This window comes from Mirounga leonina, unplaced genomic scaffold (genome assembly GCF_011800145.1).
Source record: "Mirounga leonina isolate KUSES-001 unplaced genomic scaffold, KU_Mleo_1.0 Mir_82, whole genome shotgun sequence".
In the NCBI taxonomy this organism is placed as follows: Eukaryota; Metazoa; Chordata; class Mammalia; order Carnivora; family Phocidae; genus Mirounga; species Mirounga leonina.
Window position 1 is genome coordinate 20,778,755 of NW_023270825.1, and position 26,969 is coordinate 20,805,723.

Consider the following 26,969-nt stretch of genomic DNA (forward strand, 5'->3'; position numbering starts at 1 on the left):
TTGAACCCAGGATCTACCAATTAGCTGGGGCCATGTCGTGAGGCCGTGGTCCAACCGGGAAAGCCCGTGTGGGAATCTCGCAAAATGATTGGTCAATGCCTGACCTCGGGGGCGGGGCAACAAGGTGGGAGGGAAGACTGCGGGGATTGGGCACAGAGCCCGAGGCGGCGGGCGGGGATTGGCTCCGCACTAGGGCAGGGAGGCCTGGGAAGGGGCGGAGGAAGGAGACCAGAGCAGGAAGAGCAGCGGCGAGGCGGCGGCGGTGGCTGAGTCGGTGGTGGCCCAGGCGAAAGAGACAGCTCCAGGGGGTGGCAGCGGCCGCGAGAGCAGAATGCGGGTCCGAGTTGGGCTGACGCTGCTGCTCTGTGCGGTGCTGCTGGGCTCGGCCTCGGCGTCCTCGGGTCAGTATCCGCCCCCTCGGACTGGAGGCCGGGAGCCGCCGCCCCCCCACCCCCCGGCCTCCGTCCCGGGGCAGGGCCGTGGGAGCTCGAGCTGGAGACTCCGCTCTCTCTGGTCACACCTCGCACTAGCCTGTCACTCGCTGTCATTCCTCGGGCTTTGGCTGGCCTGGGCTAGAGGGGGTGTTTAGGGAGCTAGAAAGGGGAGGAAGAGAAGGGGCGGTCACCCTGCCCACACCTCTCCTCACTTAACAAACTTTACGCGACTCCTCGCGAATGAGGAATTGACTCTGGGGATGAATCCCGACAGCTGGCTTAGATCCGCAGTGACACCTGAGCCTTACTGGAACTTCCTCAACTCTCAAACAGACTCTGTGCTTGGGATTTGTAAATTAAGTAATTGGCACACCTGGGGTTATCGCTGAGCAGAGCCAGGTCCATCAAAACCGGGCTGTTGACAGTGGTTTGGTGGGTTGGCTTAGCACCTGAGGTGGCCCCCTGTCTCTTTGTCTATTTAAAAATGAAGGCTTTTGATGTAACTGTGTCCACTCTCTATCCCTTTTTAGGAAATATCCCCGAGAAAGTGGTGTTTATCTCTGTCACAGTGTTTCTGAGTTGCCCCATGTTTGTTTACTATAACTTTGTGATTTTTTGAGAAAATCTTGGTCCCTATAAATTTAAAATGTATAGCAGCTGATTTTCATGTTTTGTATAGATATATAAATTCATGTGCTTTTGAACTGATTTTCCAGTTAGCAGATTAATACTATGGTTCGGAAATGTATTTTTCTTTTTTAATAGTTCAGTCTGCCTACATCAGAAAACTTTTATTTTGAAAGTGTTGATAAAGAAGCACTTAGTGTTTGTGAAGAAACAGTACAGTAAAGCTTTTGAATTTTAATCAGTTTAGTTAACAAGACAGCTGTTCTGTGGCTTTAAATTTTTTTGGAACAAGGCAGGGTATAAATGTCAACTCTCTTTTTTTTTTCCCCAACAGAAAATTCCCCAGATGGCTATTTGAATCCCCAAATTATCTGTCCTAGTTGTAAGTCAATGCCGTAACGTCATTCTGTTTCTAAAATAAGAGGTCTAAACCTAAAATTCTATCCATATTGTGGTTTGAGATACCATTTCAAAAGCAACAAGCATATGCTAGTTACTTTACTGCCAACATCATGCTTTGAGGTCTGCCTTCCCCCTTTTTAGTAATGGTTTGCATTCATGACCAAATCTCCAAAACTCTACCTAACTCTTAAAGCACTGTTAGCAATTATTTGACCGAAGGAAGTATGAAATGAAACTGTTGAGTGTAATGGATAGAGTACCTGATGGGCCATAGACCACATGCATCAGAATTCCTCTTAGGAGTTTGTTAAACATGCAGTTTTAGGTCTGGAACAGGTCGGGGCATCTGTAGTTCAGCAAGCTTCACAAGTAATTCTTCACACTAAAGTGTAAGAATGACTCGTTAAAGAACATAGTAAGTATCCCTCTGAATTCAATTTGCAGAATTTAAAGAAAATTAAAGCCCTACAAACATTTTCCTGTGTCTTCCGTTAACTAGATTTCATATACTTAAGAGCTTCAGGTCAGTGGAGATGGTACTTGAAGAAGTCATTTAATCAACAGTTGGGATTCTTGGGATGTTATAATAGCGGATTACTAACACTGAAGTGTTAAATCTTCGGATTGTGTTGATGTAAGCAGAGGACTGGGTTCAAAAAATGTCTGCTCTGATTTCCATCGTAGCACCTGTGCCAAAGCATTTCTCTGGCAGAGGCAGAATCCATACTTAGCCAGAACTAAAACAGCAGAGATGTGCATGCTGATAGGTAATAAAGGCACTACTGTGCTCACGTGAAGTGCAATCCTAGTAAAACTCTTAGGTGAGGTAAAGTTTTAGAAATTGAGTACATGGATTTTCAGTTGACTTTTTTTTATTCACTAAATTGCTTATGTATACAGGAAGTCAGCCTCAGTATTAGTTTAAAGATTTGCTCCTATTTAAAAATCAAGTCTTGGGCCATAATTTTGCACTGACTTAAAGTTTGAATGTTAGTGGTTACCAAAGCAAGTTGCATATTTACCAGGTACCATCAGCCAACAAAGGGAATCTTGATCCTATCACTGTTAGTAGCTATTATTTCATATCTTGTTTTAGAGGCATATAAAAATACAACACTTTTATTCAAAATGTTTTTCCTGTGAATAAATAAAGGAGGAGGTTAAAAAGATATTTCTCCATTTCCTCAATAATGAAAAATGCTGTAAGTTTTCTCACTTAGAAATACTTGTTTTCTTATTTTCAGCAGGAAGAGACAAATGGTTTGCTTTTTTTTTTCCTTTATGCCAAACAGTGTTACAGAATCTTTTAAATTAGGTCCACTGCTAAGCATTTCAGGTAATAGTTCTATTATCAGATACTCAAAGAGTACATTTCAGACTGTAGATGATGTTTAATTTCACTGTTCTTTTGTTCCTTAAAACATTATTGTGAGTCAACAGGACAGATGGTATTATTCTCTTTTGACAGGTTGAGAAAGAGGAGGCTGACCAAGCTTGCTATATTGAACCATGTGTATAAAATTAATATGTAATGAAGCCAGGTGTTGAACTTAGCTCTCCAGCCCTCGATTTGGAGTAATTAAAAATCAGGAGTATTGTAGGATCTGCACAGATTCAGTGGTAAAGCAGAGAACAGGATGTCTGCTCTCTTTTCACCAAACTCTTAGGACTTTCTGTGTTTGAAGGTCTATCAATCTGTTTAGTTTACATGACAAATCGGAAAATGAATTTGTGATGATTACTTTTCCCTGAAAGAATATCCCTGGTACTTTTTGCAGTTTGGTTGGCTGATATAATAAAAATGAAAGTTGGTCTTTTTCAGAGGAAAGTATACAATTACTAACGTAACGTAAACCATTATATTTTGGATGTCATACTGTTGAATGAGAAATCTATAACTTTTCATTGAATTCTTTTGCATTTTTTTCTTGATGTCCGTGTTCTGCTAAAAGCATTATTATTTTCTTTTTGTTTATGCATAACTTCAGTGTCTTTATTACCTGACTACTACATATAGATTATAAGCAACTTCTATAAGTGTTACGTGAATGGATATATCAGTGAAAGAGAAAATAGCTTATGCTTTAAGACTACCATCTGGAGTTGACTTTCCCAGTTTAGTAAATGAGAGAGAATTCTTTTATTTACCAGTAACCTTAGCATATATCCCTAGTTTGAAGAGAGGAGAGACAGAAGCATGATGCAATTCACGTGCAATAACCCTGATGTCACAGGTTTCCGTTGTCTCTTGGAGTTCAGAAACACATTTTGCTACTCGAATGTGTAATAGCTTGTAGTGTCTCAAATGTATATGTCTTCAAATTTATTTATAGGTATCTGTGTTATATACTTATTTGCTGCTTATGTGACCTGTTGTGAGAAGGTACTAAATTTCATGATTTAGTGATTAGTGATTTAAGAGTTCCGGCTCATCTAAAGTTTGGGGATATACTGTATACATAACTTACACATTTAACGTCTGTTCTTGATATATTAACTAGTTAATATTTGTGATTATTTAAACACATCCACACATACAACTTTGATATGTAATAGAGATGAATTTTTTTTTCCTTTATCCAAAGGTTTGCTGAGAATGGAATTTGAACCATATGTTAGAATTTGGGCTTTGGGTAAAACTTGTGAAGAAGTTAGCATGAAGGATGAGTGTTAAGTGCCATCACTACCTAGATGCTAATGGGTACTGCGGGACTAATACATGCTGTACCCTTCTCTTCCCTACCCATCAGAAATAAAACATATTTGGAAGGTAGTCTAAAAGTAGTAAATGTGAAACTAGCTATAGTTTAAGTGTTCTTTGAATTGACAGCACTTTTCTTATATAGCAAAACCTCACTAGTAGACTAGTTTTCTCAAATACTCAAAAGAAACAAATACTATGAAATAGTGTTGTATATTTTATACATAATGAGTTAGTTATACTTCTTAAAGTTAGCTCACTGTTTTGATAATACAAACTCCAAAGCATGTTTTTGTTATGCTTGAAAGAATTATAAGTTATGAATAATATTTAGGATGTAACCATATGAAGTAAAGATAAATGGCAACCATAACACCAAATTTTCTGGTAAAAAGCACAGGGTTTTATAGCATTTTGTCTTCTGATTAATTTCTCATATAGCTTATGAGCTTATAACTGAAGCTCACTCCTGGATAAAATCAGATCATTTTAAGAGTAAGAAGGAAACCGAGAGATCATCTAACAGTTGTTGTTGTTTCTAAACTGGCCAGGAATACAATAACCAAACGTGTATGGACACTGTGTTCAATGTATTTGTGTAAGAACAGGAAAAAGAATAACAATTAGCCAGAATAGAAGTAATAGCAGAAAAACACAGAGTAATAGAAGGAAAATTAACATAATTGGACAAAGCCAAAGCAGCAGATAAGAATTTGGAAGAAAGGTGTAGCCAGGGGCTGGATTCATTGTTTATTTAATATGAGATACTGATTTCTTAATAAATCTCATGTGAGTAAGTACATGATGGTATGATGCTACTTTTTGCTTTTATCTGGTTAACTCTTCAGTAGAGTAGAACACAAATCCTAAGTATCTTAGTCTGGCAACTCTACTGTCACATAATAATAATTGTTAGTGTCCATCTTTAGTAGTCTCAGTGAACAGTAAAATGCTAATCAGCACTAAAATAAGCTCTGTAACTCCAGATTCTGAGCAGAGGAAAATAATAGGTGGAACCCTGAACCACAAAATCAGAGATTTATTTTTATAAGTTTAGTAACTCAGTAGTAGACTAAATACGAACAGAAGAATTGGATGGTATCTGAAGAATTGCCTGGTTTTGGTGGTGGTGATGGTGGTGATGGTAGTCCGTCTTCTCACCCGGTCTTCTCACCCGAATAACAGATGAAGCTAGTGCCTTCCCTGGAGAAAGAGGAAGAACTACCCCATCTAACCCCTTGTTTTCCTTTTACCTAATCTTTTCTGTACAGTTGTTGAATACAACCATTTTTTAGATAATTCTAGATATATATATCAGGTGTCTGATTATTATTTGTTGTATTTATCAAGTGCTTTAACAATACCTGTGATTTCCAACAAGAAGGATGATGAAATTGTCTTAAAATTTCTTTACAGATGAAGAAGGCAGTCAAGATGAATCCTTAGATTCCAAGGTGTGTACTAAAATTTGCATTGGCCAGTATTTGATGCCCAATTTAAAAGCATGAATTATGTGTCTTAGGATATGAAATCTATCTTTTGAGCAACAGAATTGGATTAAGAAAAAAAAAAAGAAAGAAAAACATAGCTGGTATCAATACACTAGTTCTTCCGGGGTGGGGGGGGGAATCACTGGCCTATAGGAGACAGAATAATAAATATTTTCATTCAGAGTGTTGGTTATTAGGTTTAATTTTAACTCGAATGTGCTGTGTGTGTAAGAGCCTGAAGGCAGTAACATTCTTACTGCCTAGTGAGAGATTGATTTTATTCCTTTTTTTAATTTTTAGTTTTTTTAAATTTTGAAGACTTAACCTCTGCCATTTGTTTCCACTTCTATCAATTTTTATAAATCTGTAGAGTTGATACATTTAAATTGTTTGGTTGAGTGAATAAGGCTGATGGTGTATCCAAGGAGACCATTCAGTTATGATCTCTGATCTCTGGATTTGAGGGAATATAGATAAACAGAAAGTTGTAGTACAGAGCTATCATAAGAGAAAGTATAAGCTATGTTGGGAATTTGTAAGGGACCCTAATCCAGGCTTCAGGAGTTAAGGAATGCTTCCTGGGGGAAATAACATCTAAGTTGAAATTGGAAGAAAGAGTCAGGTTAGGCAAGTGGTGAAGGCCTGTGATGAACACATACCAAACTTTAGAGAGATGAGCAAGTATGGCACATTCACAGCTGAAGGAGATATATCTGGATTAGTAAAAGTAATGGTCAAATTGGATGGGAGACAGTCCTGATACTTTTTGAAAACTAAAAATATTTTGTATTTTCAGACTTCTTTGCCATCAGATGAGTCGGTAAAGGACCACAACACAGCAGGCAGAGTAGTTGCTGGTCAGATATTTCTTGATTCCGAAGAATCAGAATTAGAATCACCAGTTCAAGAAGAGGAAGACAGCCTCAGGAGCCAAGAAGGGGAAAGTGTCTCAGAAGAGATCAGCTTTCTAGAATCTCCGAATCCAGAAAACAAGGACTATGAAGAACCAACGAAAGTACGGAAACAAGGTAGTCTGGACATTTTCCTTGTTTTTGCCTAATTTAGGAAGGAGACAACTGAAATTTTAAACAAATGTAGAAAGATGCAGAAGTCTGGTTTTATTGACTGTGAACCACATACAATGTGTGGAGTGTAATAGTTTATGATTTTCTAGATTTTTATATATCAAAGTTATTCACAACAGTTTTGACCCAAGTTACATAAGCTGAATTTGATAATCAAAATTGCATTATTATGTTAATATCCTGACATTCTCTTTTTGTACTCCAGTATATAATTATCTGCCCAAGTGGTACACAAAATGGAAACTCAAGAAAGATTATCTAATATGCTGCTCTGGTTATTTTCAGAATTGTGTTAGGATTTTTACTACAGTAACCTTCCCAATCACCCTAGGAAATTGATGTAGGTGTTTATCTAACTGAAGCTTACATAAACTTTGATCCCCTTCTAACTTTTATCTTCTTGACACCCTCTGTTTTTAAATTTAAAACTTGCTCTTTCTCATAATAGTGTGCGCTAAATAGCTATCTTTCTAAGAATTATTAATCCACTCCGCCCTGTCCCACCAACCTTCTGTTATTTTGTTTATTATTTCAAAGATCACTACGATACCCACTTATTACTCTGTTACTAGCCACTTTTGGAAGTGATTGATCCAGATTTTACCTTTCAAAAATACAATCTTTTTTCAAAATTAGAATTTTTTTTATTACAAATATCCATACCCATGAATAGAAAAACCATGTCTAAAAAAATTAAAAGTACCTTAATCCCATCAGCTAGACAACACAGCTGTTAACATGATGGAGAAAACTCTTTTCAGGCTCTTCTCTAAATGTATAGTTTTAAGACTAAATTGGGTCAAAATGTATATGCTATTTTACAGCCTGCGTTTTGTGCTTAACAGTTTGTCTTGAACATTGTCCCCTATCATTTAGTATTCTTTTACAATTTTATGGCTATAAAAAAATTTTACAGGTAGGAGCACCTGGCTGGCTAATTCGGAGGAGCATGAGACTCTTGATCTTGGGGTCATGAGTGCAAGCCCCACGGTGGACATAGAGATTACTTAAGTAAATAAAACTTTAAAAATTTACATGTAAATATACCATAAATTAGAAATAGATTGTTTACAATTTTTTTACAAAAATTTTTTTTTTTTTTTTTGCTGAGAGATCATTTTAGATGTATCCTTGTGCACATCTATGAAAATTTTCTGAGAATTAGTTTTTTAAAGTAAATTTGCTGGACTGAATGTAAAATTTTAAAAGACATTTGATCCCATACTGTTAAATTGTTCTTCAGAAAAGTAATTCTGCTTGCTTCCTTTGAAACGACTCCTTTTCCTGCGCCTCAGCCAAGTATGTATTACCATTTTTAAATTTTTGCCAAATATTATAGTTTAATTCGTTCTTTTTTATTTTTTTATGAGGGAGACTTCAAAATGTGCACAAAAGTGGAGGGTGTAATGACCCCCTTGCCCATCACCTAGGGTCAGCGGCCATCCACACTCTTATTCTTGCTGCATCTCTGCCACCCCATACGAATCTACTCTTTTCTTTATCTTAGAGTATTTACAGCAAATTCCATGTTATTTCACCTGTGTATGTATCTCTAAAAATACGGCTTTTTTTCCCCAACAAAATCACAGTGGTATTTTAACACCCACAAAATTAACGATTATTCTTTAATCACCCAATCCCCAGTCTCTCTGCAGTATTCCCTGTTCAGATATCTTTTTAGAACTGATTTGTTTGAGTTAGTATCCACACTAAGATCTTAGGTTTTTCTTAATCTATAACAGTTCTCTATCCCTTGTTTTTATTTCATTTTATTTGGTAAAGAAATAATATCCTTTGTGCTATCCAGTTTCCCACATGTACATCTAACTGGTCATATCCTTGTAATGTCATTGAACTTGTTCCACCATCTGCTGTCTAGTCTGTAAACTGGAAGTTAACTCTAGAGGCTGAGTAGATTTAGCTCTGGTTTTTCATTGAGATTATCTCATAGAGTACTGTATACTTCCTATTACATTACATCCGGAGGCATGTAGAGTATCTGATTGTCCCACTTCTAGTAATTGATCAGTGAAGCTGGGTGGTGTCAGTCTGATCCAGCCATTCAGAAGTTCCTCACTGACCTTTCACCTAGAGATTGTGAAAACCGTTTTGTTTGTTGTCTGGACCCATTATTTCACTAGGAATTGCAAAGTGATGGCTTTCTAATGTATAATTTCTCCTGCATTTGTTACCTGGGATTATTTTATAAAGAAAAACTTTCCCTCGTCAACTAATTGGTTACCCTGAAACACAGTCCTTAAAAGCAGGATAGATGCTTGTTCTTTCCCTTGAAATATTTTCAAATAATTTGGTACTCTAGCAACCTCCAAAGGAGGCCAGTAAGTACATTTTTGTTTGTCTGTTTCTGTTTGCTTTGCTTCTGAGCATCATTCCAGATCCATGGGTTTCACATATGTTTGCTTCACGCAATTGCAGTCCTTCTTTTTCATTGCTCACGTTATCCCATTTTTGCATACCGAGAGTCCCTTTAAGTCCATTCTTTTGGACTAATCATAGGTGACTTTTTTTTTGTCTCTTTTTTTTAATGAATTTTTTTTTTTGATGTGGTGTTCCATGATTCATCGTTTGCGTATAACACCCAGTGCTCCATTCAATACGTGCCATCTTTAATATCCATCACCAGGCTAACCCATCCCCCCACCCCCCTCCCCTCTAGAACCCTCAGTTTGTTTCTCAGAGTCCATAGTCTCTCATGGTTTGTCTCCCTCTCCTATTTCTACCCCCGCCTTCATTTTTCCCTTCCTACTATCTTCTTTTTTTTTTTTTTTTTTTAACATATAATGTATTATTTGTTTCAGAGGTACAGGTCTGTGATCCATCAGTCTTACACAATTCACAGCGCTCACCATAGCACATACCCTCCCCAGTGTCTGTCACCCAGCCACCCCATCCCTGCCACCCCCACACTCCAGCAACCCTCAGTTTGTTTTCTGAGATTAAGAATTCCTCATATCAGTGAGAGCATATGATACATGTCTTTCTCTGATTGACTTATTTCGCTTAGCATAATATCGTAGGTGACTTTTAAACTTGTTTCTTTTTAGGCAAGATGGGATGTCTTAAATTCATCTTACAAATTTCCTAACCCAGAAATAAATCAGCCATTTCTCAAAAAACAAAAAACAAAAAACCCAAATTCCTTTTAGTGGGAAATTGCATTTAGACACTACAATCTAGGCACCAGGGACATGCATTGCAACTGACTTGTCAGTACTGGTCACTCTTTTTGGTGAATACGGTTAGGAAATGTATCATTCATCCTGGTTCTTCCAGTTCGAATTAAATATTGTGGGAAAACCCAGTAGGTCAGATTGACAAATTGTGAACTCAGAAGACTCAGAGATCTTACCCAGTACCAAACTTGACTAATATCTTCAGAGATATAATTATCACAAGACACAGGTAAAATGTCGAAAGTCTGTGACTGCCAGGGCTACTCCCAGGTCCTGCTTATGTCAATTAGGATGCACCCTGGCCCAGATTACATACGAGGCCTCTAAATGATGCATATGGAATGTCACTTCCATGAAAGGGAGCTATTTCCATTACGAATTATCTCCAGTTTATTCCCTGATAATTGTATAGCTTGTGTGATATTTTCTAGGAAGCATTCCTTATAAATACATACATCCCAGGTTTATGTACGGTGAGCAGTCTAGACACACCACATCCATCCTGCTAAAGCGTTCCATAGGTAAGGAGAACCCTCCTGGGAGTAAATACCTTTAGATGTTTGCGAGGAGGTCTTTGATCAGCATGTTTCTAACATGATTTGATCATGTCACCTCTCTCTGTTTATATATAACATAAGTTACATATGCATGGCTTTAAGTTTGTGCAGTCCCAACTACATTAGAATTGGGTACTATGACAGTTACTTCTAGACTTGCTTCCTTTATTGGCCTCTCATCCATATCTCTGCCATATTGATCTTCCTAAAACCCAGATTTGATCCATAACTCCCCTATTTACAGCTCTTCATTATCTCCCTATTTGCCTGTGAGATGAAGCACAAACTCCTTAGCATGATTCCCAAAGCCTTCCGTGTGCAGCATGCCTGCTGGCCTCTGTGACTTCATCTCCCACAGCTCTGCCCAAGACCCTCTTAGAGCTATATCAGACTCTTCACCAATCTTCAAATACACCATGCAGTTTATGCCTCTAGGTCTTTGTACAAGTTCTTCCTGCTGTTTGGAATACCTTCCTCAACCCTTTGCCCAAGGTTATCATATTTCTACTCATCCTTAAAGATGAACGTAAGTTTCTCCTTTCTGAAGCAGATCTGAACCACCCAAGGGCAGTTGAAGAGTCTCATGTCTTTAAGAACTTCCTGCTTGGTGTCCCTGCTTTCCCCCTTTCCCCCCTTATGGCAGTTCTCTTAGCAGCAGCCAGACCAGTGTCCCTTCCTGTTCAGAGCCTCCAGTGGCTTCCTGTCACATTCAGAATAAAATCTAAACAAGGCCTTACATGATCAAGTGCTTCCTATCTCTCTGATATCTTCTGCCACTTCCCTTCACTCACATGACTCCAGCTACACTTGCCTTCTTGCTGTTTGTTGACTGTTTCACACTTATTTCCAACTGTGTCTGAGATCCCCAGGACCACACCTGCAGCTCGATGATTCTCCATGAGACTCGCAGGACTGAGCATATAGTCATATTTAGGGCTATGATTTATTACGGCAAAAGAACACAAAGCAAAATCAATAAAGAGAAAGATACATGGGTGAAGTCTGGGGAAAACTGGATGCAAGCTTCCAAAGGTCCTCTCTCTGGGGAGTCACACAGAACATATTTAATTTCCCCAGTAACAAGTTGTGACAACACATGTGACATGCTGTCTACCAGGGAAATCGATTAGAGACCTAATACTTGGAGTCATTGTAGGGGGCTGGTCATGTAGGCAGTCTGTGCCTAGCACATACCAAATTTGCAGACTTGCTCAAGGAAAGCAGGTGTTGACCATAAACCATATTGTTTGTACAGTTGGGATGAGTCACTCATAACAGGGTAGTGGGAACCCTTCCAAAATCTTAAGTTCCCAGACACCAGTCAAGGGCTAACCTTATAAGCCTTTTCAAGGACAGAAGTTTAAGCCTGCTATGTGAACTCTTCTCTGCACAGTCTACCCCTTTGGTCATTGGCCATCTTGTCTTTATGGCAAAGTTACTCTCAGTAAGACCCGGACAATAGAATGAGACCAATCTGCAGTATTGATTTCAGTTTTTCCCTTCATGAATCCTGCACTTAGCCAATTAACAAGTCCCATTAATCATAAAGGCCAGATGGCTTCCTCCTTAAATATCTATATTAACCTTTTTTACCTAGCCTTAAGCCATCAGTTCAGGCCCAGCACAACAGGCCAGTAAGTTGAAGCTGAGGCAGTGTTGTGATAGGGTGCACATACAGAACTATAGTCCCAGAGGGCACGTGTGGTTACCCTGGAAACAAAGAGTTTACCATCATTGGGGCGACCCAAGCAAGACATAGGTTAGGCAGGATGATGTGGCCTCCTGCCATGGGCATCTTGTCCTAGGGTTTCCAATCCAAGTAATTTAGTTCAGTTTTTAGTGTCAGAGGCAGTTCCAAACAGTTTTGTTGTCCGTGTGACACCAGTTCATCCACCTCATGAGTGTGGACAACATCTGGAGGTTTTCTGCATGGCACGTGCAGGGGCTGGGCCACCTCCTGCTGCCTCATAGTCAGCCCTGTCTAGTATGGAGCACAGGCTCTGCAGTCTGAATGCAGAGCACTCTCAACAGCTCGGAAAGTTGCATGGAGAGTTTTCCTTCAGGAAGGGGAAGAAGCTTCCAGAAGTAGTTTCAAAAAACACCATCATTTCTTCTCGCCTCACTCATGCCTCTCCAGATGCGGGGATTTCAGTTTATTTTCCTTGGTTGTTACAAAATCAATATTTGCGTTCAGTAATCATAATTTTTTATTTTCTCAGTCATCCCCTACTCTCATCCAGACCTTTTGCTTGGAGGGGTTCTGTATAAGAGGGGCAAAACATCTTCACAGAAAAGCATTTTTATACAGCTGAACCAGAAAAACATCATGTTCAAAAATTGGTCAGGACAAAAATCCTGAATTTTCAAAAAATTTCAAAATGGGTTTACATCACCTCCCACCTCTTCCACCCTGATCACTTATCCAGTAAGCGGCCTAGAAAAGATCAACCCCCTTGGAGGACAGCTGCATTGAATAATCAGATTGCACTAAGGCGTGTGCATAAGAGAGAGAGAGAGGTGAGGGAAGCAGTCAGGTAATCAGTCCCTTGTTGGAGATGGCATCTTATCAGGAGAGCCAGGCACAAGTTAAGACCTGCTCCACAGGGGCTGGAAGTCCCTCTGTCACTCGACCTGTCAGGAGCAAATAGAGGATCATAGTCCCTGTGATGTATCCTCTCCCAAAGGACAGCTTCGGACAATAGTCACAAGTTAAGAATGTGGTCAGTCTCTGTATCAGAAATACACAGCCAGTCAGCTTGATTTCAGGTGGTCCCATCAGAGAACAAGCCCTTTCCTGTGAACATTTGTCTTTGACCCACACAATCCAGCCAGGCATCCACGATTTTCCTCACAGTATGGGGCCCCACAGAGAGGTGGCCTGATGTGCAGAGGCCACGGCGTCTGAGTTCTGTTTATTGAGCCTATGGCTGCTCTCAGTTAGGTCCAGCTCATACCGAGCTGGAAGCCTGTCCCAGATAGCATCAGGTTTTAGCTTCGAATCAAGTTCAAGCAAATAGGATCTGTGAATTCAGGATTTTTAAACAGCCAGAGGCTTTTTTCAGCAGCAAAGGTGCTGCAGGGCCAGAAACTCCCAAGTAGCATGCAAGGCCGTGCCATACCTTTTGTCTTGTCAGTCTTGGGCTCGCACTACTGTACACAAGCTCTCTCTTTCTGTCTGTCTCTCTCTCTTCCTCCCTCCCTACACACACACATGCACGCACGCGCACATACACACAGGCCTGCACATCAGGCTCTAAGGTCAGACCTCTGCCTTCAGAAGCACTCACTAGCCAACTAAAACCTACTCTTTAGAGCTTCAAAAGTGTGTTTCCACCTGTAGATCACCTTTTTTTTATTGTCTCCCTTTTTACAGAGACTCCACTAAGCAAACATCCCTATTTTCTATAGCAAAACCCAGGAATTACAGAGACTTGTTCTGTTTCCAATACTCAAGCATTTAAATTCCAACCCGCCCACTGGTGGCAAAAAGCAAGGAAGTTTGTCCCACTAACACATTTCTTTTTTGCGGCTTCCCCTGATGAGGACGATTCCTCAGGCATGTATGGAATTATAAGCATTTAACATTATGTACCAATTTTTATCATGCATCCAAGTTGTGATAGCCACGAAATACAAAGCCACTAAAAGAATCCCTTTTTTTTTTTTTTCTTATTGCAAATTTACTTGAACTGCCAGGAAGTAAATTCATCATTTGTTAACGTTACAGCTACCAGGGAAGATCCTGGCTGGAATGCAAGGGGAGGAAGGGGAGTGGGGGAGGCCATGGCAAGAGCAGCTAGACTGAAAAAACTGCTGGAGTGCAGCCTTCTTCCCTTTTCTTTCTGCTTTATCTAAAATTTTGCTTCCGCCCTCGTGATGTGGGAAACAAAGGCAAAAGAAAAATTAAATTTCCTTACTACTTAACAGCCCATTCACAAGCCCTTAAAACAGGCAGAGTGACATTCTTCTAGGAACTCAGCTGTCTTGATCTTAATACTTTGCTAAGGGCAAAAGGCAATCTTAGCCCAACCCTACAGGATCCTGTAAGTCTACTTTAACATTTAAAAATTCCTTTGGAAACTTCCTTTATCTCTATCCCTCAAGATACATGTTGGCAATCGTCTCCCAAGCATATGGCCCACCGATATACATCTGAAGGGTCTCATGACTAAGGTTTTATTAGACAGTAATAAATGACCTTTTCCCTACAATAGCTAGCCCCCTCAAGGCCCTGGAAACTTTGCTTCCAAAATTCCTTAGAGACTTAGGCTATCCCTAACCGCCCCCCCCCCCACCCAACTTGAAAGTTGGGCTGTAATCAGGCACTCCTCATAATGCCAGTGCAGCTCTTTCCTGTCCTGTCCCCATGCTTTAATAAAACCACCTTTTTGCACCAAAGACGTCTCAAGAATTCTTTCTTGGCCGTGGGCTCCGAACCCCAACATCATTTCTACATCATTAGGATCTAGTTTTACTCCACTTACCCCCATCCTGCCCCTCTACCTCACTTGGAGGAGAGAGCACTGTAAATTTATAACATTTTTGGCCCATTCACCTTTGGGAATTTGGAGGCCCTTTCTCCTATCTGGAGGAGAAAATAAAACCCAAAGACATCACTTTAGCCACCATGGCCAAAAGCAACTAGCCTGCTCTCCCAGAGTTGGATCTGTCATTTTCAGGTTCCACAGGTAACTTTTACCTCTCACAACAGTTAGCAGCTCAGCTGCTGCTGCATACCATGGATGACCCTGTAACTAGCTGGCCACCAAAGATTCATCATACTCTGTCCCCTACCCTTCCTTTCCCAAACAGTAATTTCACCATGAGTCAGGGTCATCCTAGCTAATCCTACTTCTGATGCCAACTGACTTCAGGGGTCCCCAAGACCTCCCCAGGGTCCGTGATTTGCTGGGAGGACTCAGCATGGAGTTCTACTCACAGCTTTGGGTTATCGTAGCAAAAGGTTACAAAGCAAAATCAGCATGGGGCAAAGTGCAGAGGACACAAAATGCAAGTTTCCAGCAGTCCTCTTCCAGGGAATCATAGAGGATGTACTTAATTCCCTTAGCACATGTGACAACACATGGGAAATGTTATCTTCTAGGGAAGCTCATTAGAGACCCAGTGCTTGGAGTTTTTCATGGAGACTAGTCATATAATCACCCTCGGCCTGGCATGTACCAAAATTGCAGGCCCCCAGAAGGAAAACACATGTTGAAGGTAAACCACATTGTACAGTTTAGGCACAATGAGTCACTACTATTAGGGTAGTGGGAATGCTCCCAAAATGTAAGTTCCCAGATTCTAGCCAACGGCCCACTTTTCAAAGGATTAACAGCTATGCCTGTGATTACTGTTTTCTGCACATCATCCCAGTAAACTTTTTTTTTGAAAATTAATGAATAGGGGCGCCTGGGTGGCTCAGTTGGTTAAGCGACTGCCTTTGGCTCAGGTCATGATCCTGGAGTCCCTGGATCGAGTCCCGCATCAGGCTCCCTGCTCGGCAGGGAGTCTGCTTCTCCCTCTGACCCTCCCCCCTCTCATGTGCTCTCTCTTTCATTCTCTCTCTCTCAAATAAATAAAATCTTTAAAAAAAAAAAAGAAAGAAAATTAATGAATAGGGGCGCCTGGGTGGCTCAGTCGTTAAGCGTCTGCCTTCGGTTCAGGTCATGATCCCAGGGTCCTGGGATCGAGCCCCGCATCGGGCTCCCTGCTCGGCAGGAAGCCTGCTTCTCCCTCTCCCACTCCCCCTGCTTGTGTTCCCTCTCTCGCTGTGTCTCTCTCTGTCAAATAAATAAAAATCTTAAAAAAAAAATTAAAAAAAAAAATAAATGGCCATTAGGAGGGGAAATTATTACATTGTGGTGTTTCCTACGTAGAATACTCATAGTTGTTTTAAAAGGGACATTATTATTGCAGATAACAAAACCCATCAAATAGTGGCAAAAGCAGAGGTTTATTTTGGTTCCATAGTTCAGGACTCTTGCCATCAAGGACTCCAGCTCCTTTCTCTCCTATTCAGTCTCCTTAGTAAATTAGCTTCATCTTCATGTTTGTTCCATTTGGTCACACCTGGTGATGGCTGTGCCTCCAGGTCCTGGGTTTTCAGGAAGAACTGATACCTGCATCACAAGGGCAGAAGCCTCCCACAGGAGTCACTAGTAAAACTACCAAGACAATCACTTGACCATCCCTAGCTCTACAGAAGGTGAGGAAAGGGTTAAGAATTGACAGCCAATCTGCAGTCCGCCACCTGGAACAATGATAGTGTTAAGTGAAATGTCACACTGCAAATAATTCACTTAGTATGATCCTTGTATTGGTCAGGGTTCTCCAAAGAGAACCAAGGGCTGTCTGCTGGCAGAATTACTTCTTGGTCAAGGGAGGTCAGTCTTCGTTCTGTTAGGCCTTCAACTAATTGAATGAGGCCCGCCCACATTATGGAGGGTAATCTGCTTTACTCAGAGTCCATTGATTTAAATGCTAATATCCTCCCCAAACACCTTCACAGAAACATCCAGAATAATGTTTGACCAAATATCTGGGCACTGTGGCCCAGCCAAGTTGACACAATTAACCATCACAGGTCCCTTTTGTGAAAGAAAAGCCTTTTTTTTTTTTTTTTCCATATATTTGCAAGTGAGAAGTAAAATTAACTACTTTTTTATTAACAGTTGTTACTTCAGGAGAAAAAAGGGAGTTTGTGGTGGTAGCTAAAGATGACAGTAATTTTTCTTTAATTTTGTATACTTTCCTATTGCTTGGATTGTCTTAGCTACAATAAACACGTTATCCAGATAGTCATGAAAAATTAAGTCAAATAATGAGCCTCTTGCTCTATTTTGAATAGCACAAAAGGAACTGAGTTTAAACTTAACTAAATCATGCTTAAATTGGGTTCTGAAATAAGCAGGCTTGGTTGAGTAATAAGATGGCATTGCTACCTCACTGTCACTCGCGTGGGGGTGGCTGGGAATAAACAAACCTTAATTTAGTGATGAGATTTAACAGAAGATAAATGGTTAAGGAAACAGGCCATTCCCTATAACAGGTGCTGACTTTAATGAAAAGATTTTGTTGTTGTTTCTTTTATTTTGTATGGTTGTACAAGAAATTATTTGTGCAAGAAAACTCCTTTAGGAGACCATCCTTGTGGAAAAGTACCCCACCAGGGGCATTTGAAACTCTAAGAACAGTCTTTAAAGCCATTATTCAGAGAAGCTCACTCTTCTTAAATAGCATTTTTCCTGAGCAAGTTTCACTGTGTCTGGTTTCTGATAGTGCCTGTCACGTAAGTGTCATGAAGCTTGTCACTTTCTTCTGGGCACATAGGCCAGTGCTTGCTTCTGTTTCTACTTTAAAATGATTAGTTATTTCTCACAGAGAGAAGTGAGCTTGTAAACTCTGATCTTAATGTTTGATCATTCTCCATATTACTACATTTCACTCTTCTTCTGAAAATTAGGTTTTATTCCTTAAAGCAAGGCCTCCCTGCATTTAATCTGCTTGTTTCTCCTTCCTTCCCTCATATTTTCTCAACTGTAGTTAATAATTCTCAGCACTGAGTGAAAGTAATCTCTTGTAGCAAATTATATAACATTGGTATCTTCCCAAAGAGATTGCTATCCCATATTTCCACAATAAATACCTCTTTATTTGGCCTATACCATTTGCTTTAACTCAGGTATAGTTTACTTTGAATCATCTTATGTTTCGTTCTTAAAACTTTGGGGATTTTTGCTGATGGTTGGTTGGTTGAGTTTTTATCTTGGTGTTGACTAAAATTGATGAACGCTATATGACAGTTGGTGAGGTTGATAGCTTTTTAACATTAAATGATTGTATTTCAACTATTTACTACAAATACATTTAACTAAAATGTTACTTACCATTGTATGTTTAGAAGTACAAAATTGCTTCAAACAAGCAGCATGATTAAGTAGTTTTCTTATTAACAGAACACTCATCTAAACTTAGAGGTACAATATCAGACTTTATTGGCAGTGTAAAAGCTCCTAAGGTGAGAAATTTGCAAAGCTAATTAGTCCCTTGCCTTTGTTTTTATGGATCATTAAGTTGACTTTTTGGGTTTTGTTTTGTTTTGTTTTTTGACCTTACCATTAGAAAATGAGGAAAAGATAGTGTCACAATTCCCAGGACATTTCATTCAGTTCATATGGCAACGTTTACGCTGTTCCCTCTCTCTTGGATTCTTTCCATAGCATCAGACATGCTGTAATAGCTTATATTTTAAAAACCAAAACCCCCTCCAGCAACCACCCAACTTCCCTACACCCCTTTAATATTACCGCTCTTTGAAAGAGTTGTCTGTATTCACTAATTTCACTTCCTCTCTTCCCATTCTCTCATCCAACTGTCAGGATGCTCTGGTCCCCTCAAGACCTCTAAATCCACTCTGCTCCAGTCACATTCTCTTTGCTGAATACCTGGTCAGTTCTTGTTCCTCATCTTTCTGACCTCTCACATATTTTTTCCTACTCTGAAGATGCTTTCATCACTTAGCTGTTGGCTTTCTGGAATCTGCCAGATCTTGAAATACAAGGCTTCCTGACACCCAGTCTTTTGATCCCCTGCTCCCGTCTATACCAGGTTTCTGTGTAATGGCCGCACTGTAGCTGATTTAACCAGTCTCCTGTTGACAGACCTTTGAGTGCTTGTTGGTTTTATATCTTTATACACAAATACAGTCTTATACATATCTCTTTGTATCCTTATGGGAGCATTTCTACAAGTTAAATATCTTAGAAGTGGAAAAATGTGATCCAAAGTATGGGCGGTATAAATTCTAATAGGTATTCCTAAGGGTCCCTCTTTAAGAGGTTGTACTAATTGATACTCCTACCAGCAGTATGAAAGTCCCCATTTACCTATAATCTGGCCAGCACTGAATAACTTCAGGTTTGGGGTTGTTGTTTGGGTTGTCCTTTTTTTTTTTTTTTTTAGCTTTTTTCTAGCTTTCTTGGATGATTTTTACTAACTTTGCAAGAGCAATTCTTTACTAGTTTAAATATAAAGTAGTCTGTTAATTATTACAAATTCTCATATAACATAAGTTATAAAAATCTTACTGTCAGGGTTTAAATAGATTGTGGTATTGTGTCATTATTGCAGGGTCAAAATATGATTCCTTATCTAGAACTGTGAGTTTTTACAGGAAGGTGCAAAATTGAGTTAATGACACATTTTTCCCCCTTTCATTTTTAGAGTCAGGTTTGACTGCTGGCTATCATGAACTTAAATTGCATGATCAGTCAGTTTCATTGTGCCAGAGCAGTGATTACCATGGTTTTTAAAGCTGGTGCTATTTTTGTGGCAGTTTTTAAAAAGATAGCTTTGAAATTCTTGCAGAATTTCTCCATGAAAAGAAAACTGAAATTAACACTATTGTGAGGACTATCTACTTGAGATAATTGACTTGGAACTGGCAAGTCAAAGTCAGTAACTTTTAGAAGACTTTAAAACAAGTTTAAAAGGCAGTAGTAATTTCCCTGTTGTGATTTTGCTTGGAGAAGATACCTGAGAGATACAAATTGTCTTTCTAGTTACTTTCTAATAAACACATTCTTTAGACCAAGATTCACTCTCACTAAATTGGTGAACCATGGCACCCTGGGGGTTCTTCCCACTTAAGTTAGTCCTGAATCAGTAGTAGGTTAAAACCTTTTGTTGCCAAAAACCTTTGCATTCTTTCCAGTTTCTTTGCTGCTGTATAGTTCCATCACATGAAAGAGAATCCTTATATTTGCACCACTCAGAAAGTTTTCGCAAACTAGGATTCTTACGGCAAGCTATTTGTTTTTAAGACAAAAATTTCTATTATCAAAAAAAAAAAAATTGGGGCACATGCATGGCTCAGTCGTTAAGCGTCTGCCTTCAGCTCAGGTCATGATCCCAGTCCTGGGATCGAACCCCGCATTGAATCGGGCTCCCTGCGCAGTGGGAAGCCTGCTTCTCCCTCTCCCACTTCCCCTGCTTGTGTTCCTTCTCTCGCTGTGTCTTTCTCTGATAAATAAATAAAATCTTAAAAAAAAAATCAAATATTCTTTTAAACTATTCTATTTTAATTTGAAATTCAGATTTACAAACTGCTATTTTACAGGTACTATTTTTCTCAAGCAAACCTGAATCTAGTAGCAGTGCATAGGAGAGCCGTTTTTCAGACTAGTTAAAATGACCCCTCTGAGGTGGTTGCTAAAGAGACTTTGCTTTTTTGTACTAAAGATTGTTTCTTATAAACATAGACAAATCAAAGTATGCCTCTTCTGGTCAGTGATTACCAGGATGGTGAATAACATTTACCTGGTGCCAAACAGTTTGAAATTAATTTTGCCTTTCATAACTTACTGAAAATAGTTTTCAAATTAGTATGAGTTCTTTGCACAGGCAAGAAGGAGCGTCCATTTCCTGCGCTTTCAGAGCAGGAGCTCCTGTGATAGTCGCAGTGTCATCTCTTGAAGGCCTATTACCTTACGTGGCAGACACCATGGTGGGTCCTTTAGGTGTACTATTTCAGTTCATCTTTGTGAGTAACGCTCTGCAGCAAGGACTCTTATCCCTATTTGTAGATAAGGAAGTTATCTGTAGATAATTTTACAGATAAGGGGAGAGATTAAGGAATTTGCTCAAAGTGTACAGCTAGTAAGTGGTAGGGTTTGAATCAGGCATTCTGTCTCCAGAATCTGTACTCTTAATCACTAAGCTCTGCTGCCTGATTACGTTCTCCATGTAAAGGCAACCCGTGGAAGTTGACATGTACTCACACTTAACCGTGTGTGGTTCTGGGCTCAACAGTGGCCTTCTGGTCTTCTCATGTACTTCTCACTTGGTATTCTTATGTGTACTCTTGGCTTCCAGTCTGTGAACTGGAGAACTTCCTCTTTGACCACAGCTGAAAAGATGTCTAAGACATCTTGTTTTTGGTTTTGTTTGTTAAAACCACTTTGAATGTAGCAGAATCAAAGCTTAACTTGTCTCTACCCTGATCCATTTCATCCCTACCCAGTAACCAACTCCTCCTTTAGTGTTCTCCTAGTAAGGACAGCCATCCCCTCACTTCCTGAAGCCTTAATACCTGGGAACCTTCCATGACTCCTCCCTTATCATCTGCACATCTAGTCGATCAGGAAGTGGTACCATATGTACTTCCTTAGCATCACTTGAGTACATCCACTTCTTTCATTCCATTATCCTCTTCAGGCTACCATTCTCTCAATTAGACTAATGTCACAACTTGTAAACTGGTCGCCTTGCATCCAGCCTTTTCTCTATTCCGTTGTCCACTCCCTTAATAAAAATGTAAGTATGAGCATATCACTCCTGTTTAAAACTCTTAAGTGAGTTTCCGTTGTTCTCAGGATAAAGTCCATACTCCTTAATCAGATTTATCAGGACATTCATAGTCTAGCTTCTTTGTGGGCACTCACACTGCATGTTCTAACGTATTGAACTTTTTGTATTTTTTTCTAAAGTGCTGTGCTGTCTTTCATTTGATTCTTAGCACACATGGTTCCCTCTGTCTACAGTACTTCTGCCACCCCACCCTGAAGCAATTCATCCACCCTCTACTCCTACACGCCCGTGAAGTTCAGTGGTAAACCTCAGTTCCCGACAGGAGAGGTGCTAAGTTGTATAGAGCAGAGACCTCTGTTCCACCTTGTTTCCAGCACCTGGCATAATTCCGAGCACCTAGAAGATAGAAAGAGCTTAAGAACAAATTAGAGATACGGCCTCTACTTTTAACAAGCTCAGGGTCTAGTGGGACAAGAGTATGGTAAAGAAAGAACCTCAGCAGATATCATATGTGCTCTGATAAAATGCTGAAGTGTATGTGAGTGGTGAACTTTACCTGGGGGAGCATTTTCCCTGTATAGCTTTATACTATTAAAGAAACTGACTATAACATTCAGATAGAAAAAAGGGGAATTGTGCTGAGCAGTGGAATTGATCTGGTTGCATTTGCCTTATTTTTGCACACTAGTTAGCCAGGAGTTTTACGGTAGACTTCTAACATTCTAAGCTTTATCAGATCTTTTTTTTTTTTTAAAGATTTTATTTATTTGACAGAGACACAGCGAGAGAGGGAACACAAGCAGGCGGAGTGGGAGAGGGAGAAGCAGGCTCCCTGCTGAGCAGGGAGCCCGATGCAGGGTTCGATCCCAGGACCCTGGGATCATGACCTGAGCCGAAGGCAGACGCTTAACGACTGAGCCACCCAGGTGCCCCTAAGCTTTATCAGATCTTAAGACCTTCAGAAATTCTAAGCTAGATACAGAGCTGCCATGTACACTAAGCCAGCCATGTTCACTAAGTTGACCTATCCTTAAGTCATCCTAAAGAAAATTGATGCTGACTCTTTCATGTTCCCCATTTCAAATCATGTATTTTTGTCTTCAAATTCTGATCATTAGAATTGACAGTATTAAGTCCATGGATACCAGAAGTGCTATTCGTGTTTAGAGTTTTTTCTTTTCTTTTCAGCTCTGACCGCCATTGAAGGCACAGCACATGGGGAGCCCTGCCACTTCCCTTTTCTGTTCCTGGATAAGGAGTATGACGAATGTACATCAGATGGGAGGGAAGATGGTAGATTGTGGTGTGCTACAACCTATGACTACAAGGCAGATGAAAAGTGGGGCTTTTGTGAAAGTAAGTATTGCTCAGTAGGAGGCATGTCCACATTGCTTTATGTCTCAGACAACATTTTTAAGGCCTTTTTCTAGCCATCCTTTCCCCACCTTGGTCAGAAGTGGTCCCCGTCAGTGGTATAGATATAGTCTTAAAGAATGGACTTAAGAGCAGGAAGCATGCAGTATACTCACTTCCAGGCTATCACTTGGCCAGTTTATCACACTTGTGTTTTATTTAGAGATGATTTTCTGTTGGTGTGCTCAGGTTGTTCTGCAAACCCTCAGGCAGGCTGCTAAATTAATTAACGTAAAACGGTTTTTGGCAATAAAAACAGAACATTATGCTGAGGTTAATTAATAGTACTTAGAAGAAAAATAGATAATACCTTTTTTAAAATTTTTTTATTGTTATGTTAATCCCCATACATTACATCATTAGTTTTAGATGAAGTGTTCCATGATTCATTGTTTGTGCATAACACCCAGTGCTCCATGCAGAACGTGCCCTCCTCAATACCCATCACCAGGCTAACCCATCCTCCCACCCCCCTCCCCTCTAGAACCCTGTTTGTTTTTCAGAGTCCATCGTCTCTCATGGTTCGTCTACCCCTCCGATTTCCCCCGCTTCATTCTTCCCCTCCCGCTACCTTCTTCTTTTTTTTTTTCTTAACATATATTGCATTATTTGTTTCAGAGGTACAGATCTGTGATTCAACAGTCTTGCACAATTCACAGCGCTTACCAGAGCACATACCCTCCCCAGTGTCTATCACCCAGTCACCCCATCCCTCCCACCCCACCCCCCACTCCAGCAACCCTCAGTTTGTTTCCTGCAATTAAGAATTCCTCATATCAGTGAGGTCATATGATACATGTCTTTCTCTGTTTGACTTACTTCGCTCAGCATAATACCCTCCAGTTCCATCCACGTCGTTGCAAATGGCAAGATCTCATTCCTTTTGATGGCTGCATAATATTCCATTTTTAAAATACTTTGAGCTTTGCGCAGTGGCAGTATCGTAACCAATGAGGTTTATCCGAGGTGCAATTATTGCTAATTGAAAACTTTTCCTAAAATACTTTGAGTGAAATATTCTGTGCTAAGGTAATATTTGACAGATACAGTATATTTAACTGCCCTAAATGTTAATGTCAGTTTTGCCTCTGAAGGCAAGCTATGTTTTTGGGAAGAACTTTCTGTTAAAGAACAAAGAAAATCTTGAACATACCTCTTTTGATGCCAGATGACATTTTCAAAATAATGGCTCTGATAGAATATTTAGGCATTCCTTAGAGATAGTCAAATATAGTCCATCTTTGGATGTGGGCCAGTACAATTAGGTACTCCTGTTTAATACATCAAATTTTGTTTTTATATTACAAGAAGTCACTTCTATTTCTATAAATAACTCCGAATGAAATATTCAAATGTCTCTTAATGAGTTTTAGATTTCTGTTAAAATGCTTTCTAACAGTAGCAAAATAATTTTGGGGAAATCTAATGCTATGATTTTCAGTGTTGTATCAGTACATAGGAAAAAACAGAATCTTGACTATTAAATCAAAATCTATATTTAATAAAAATCCTTTTTTTCAACTAATTTTTCATTATGTAATTAGTCACATATTTTCTCCTTGTAAAGACACAGCCTTTCTGGTGAGGCTAAAGTGTCCTTTGACTACAACAGTATTTTTTCTGACTATTTTTTTGTTTTGTTTTGTTTTTAAAGATTTTTTTATTTATTTATTTGACAGAGAGACATAGCAAGAGAGGGAACACAAGCAGGGGGAGTGGGAGAGGGAGAACCAGGCTTCCCGCTGAGCAGGGAGCCCGATGCGGGGCTTGATCCCAGGACCCTGGGATCATGACCTGAGGCAAAGACAGATGCTTAACAGCTGAGCCACTCAGGTACCCCTAACTATTGTTTGTTTTTGTTTTTTTTAAATTTTATTATGTTAGTCACCATACAATACATCATTGGTTTTTGATGTGGTGATCCACGATCCATTGTTTTTGTATAACACCCAGTGCTCCATGCAGTAGTACCCTCCTTAATAGCCACGTTTTTTTATTGTTCTCTTGTTCTTCAATTTTAGCTCACCTTTGCATATAATCATAAGGCTCTACTGGAATTTTAGTTGACTTATATAAAAAGTTTTAGAATTACTAGCAGAAAAGCACTTTCCAAAAACAGGTTGATACAGCTTTCTTTACAAGGAAGTGATTTTAATGAGTTTTATTGTTTTTTAAAAAAGTCTTAACTTTAGTCAGATAAGGCCACACATAAAAGCATGTGTCCTTAAAATCAGACTGCGAAATAGTGACATATCACTGTATTGGTAACTACCCAGAGGAAAGAATATATACTGATGTTTAATAAATAATTGATTTAAAATTAAAATCGATTTAAAAGCATCTGACATTTTCTTTTTAGCTGAAGAAGAAGCCACTAAACGGCGGCAGATGCAGGAAGCGGAAATGATGTACCAGACAGGGATGAAAATCCTCAACGGAAGCAACAAGAAAAGCCAGAAAAGAGAGTAGGTAGCACTGCCAGTCCATTCTTCCCCTGACTTAGGCCATTACTGAGATAAAAAGCACTAAGTACTTGTTTAAGTGCACTGCCAAAGACAGAGGATTTTTTTAGGCTGTATTATAAGAAAACCTGATATGACCTATAGACATTGGGGCATTACTTCTATCGGATTTCAGCTCTTAGGGCTAAAAAGATTATAAATACTCATCACAAGAATGAACAATAAGCAAAATGGAAATAATTAAAATTTATAATAGTTTCTAAGAGCCAAGAATATGTGTACTATTCAGAATTCAAAATGACATAAAACAAAAGGAATTGTTGTCAGGTGTTTTTTCGTTTTTGCTTTGTAATTATCTTGCAGACAAACACTAGAATTTAGGAATTTGGAAAGAACATAAAGTTCAGTTGACTGTCTTTTAACATTTTATGTCCCTTAATTTCAGCTGACTTTTGTTATAGTCTGTGCAAAGATTTTAAAAGAAAATTGCAGTGGTTATCATTGGATTATTTCTTAGATACTACATTATTATAATTCTCTCTCATTCTTAGACTGTTCTAAAATATTGGAATAACAGAACTGGTACCTTACATAAAAAGAAAAGTAGCCCAGAATGTTTTCTACATATATAAGTAACATAATTTAGTGGAAATCAAATATCAGAGGGATTCTGTAGAATAAGAAAATTATTTATTCTGCATTTTAGTAGATTTTGTAAAAGAAAAAAAACAAAAATTATTTTAAGTTTTTTTTTTTATTTAAGTAATCTCTACACCCAAATTGGGGTTCAAACTCACGACCCCGAGATCAAGAGTCACACGCTTTTCGAACTGAGCCAGCCAGGCACCCCAGATTCTGTAAAAATTTTAATGGGAGTTCCAAAATATTGCTAATGTGTTTGTTTTTGTTTTAACTGCTTATGTTTAAAGAGCATATCGGTATCTTCAAAAGGCAGCAGGCATGAATCATACCAAGGCCGTGGAGAGAGTGTCATATGCTCTTTTGTTTGGTGATTACCTGACACAGAATATCCAGGCAGCTAAAGAGATGTTTGAGAAACTGACTGAAGAAGGCTCCCCTAAGGGACAAACTGTAAGTGTACTTTCATTGCAGAATCTCTTGGCACACAGCACTTGTTTATTTTCACAGTAGTTTACTCTTTATACTCTGCCTTCCCTGAACAAGTAAGGCTGGAAGGTAAAATGGCTTTAAATCCTGTGGCAGATCATTTTACCAATCTTCTCAGACAGTCTTCTTCCTCAGGGTGAGAACACTTGTGGTCACCTAAGGCATT

General features: G+C 39.4%; 1 protein-coding gene and 1 pseudogene across 2 annotated transcripts in view; both read left to right on the plus strand.

Moving 5' to 3' along the window:
- The first annotated feature begins 226 nt into the window (after window positions 1-226).
- The window catches only part of SEL1L (SEL1L adaptor subunit of ERAD E3 ubiquitin ligase), a 57,261-nt gene continuing 30,518 nt past the window's right edge, over window positions 227-26,969 (plus strand). For both annotated transcript variants that reach the window (XM_034992919.1, XM_034992921.1), the window contains exons 1-6: window positions 227-401; window positions 5,581-5,618; window positions 6,451-6,682; window positions 22,989-23,156; window positions 25,573-25,678; window positions 26,605-26,767. In XM_034992919.1, coding sequence (XP_034848810.1) covers window positions 332-401; window positions 5,581-5,618; window positions 6,451-6,682; window positions 22,989-23,156; window positions 25,573-25,678; window positions 26,605-26,767 — 777 coding nt within the window. In that variant the 5' untranslated portion in view covers window positions 227-331. The remainder of the gene's footprint in view (window positions 402-5,580; window positions 5,619-6,450; window positions 6,683-22,988; window positions 23,157-25,572; window positions 25,679-26,604; window positions 26,768-26,969) is intronic.
- Window positions 24,135-24,265, plus strand: LOC118002770 (annotated as a pseudogene).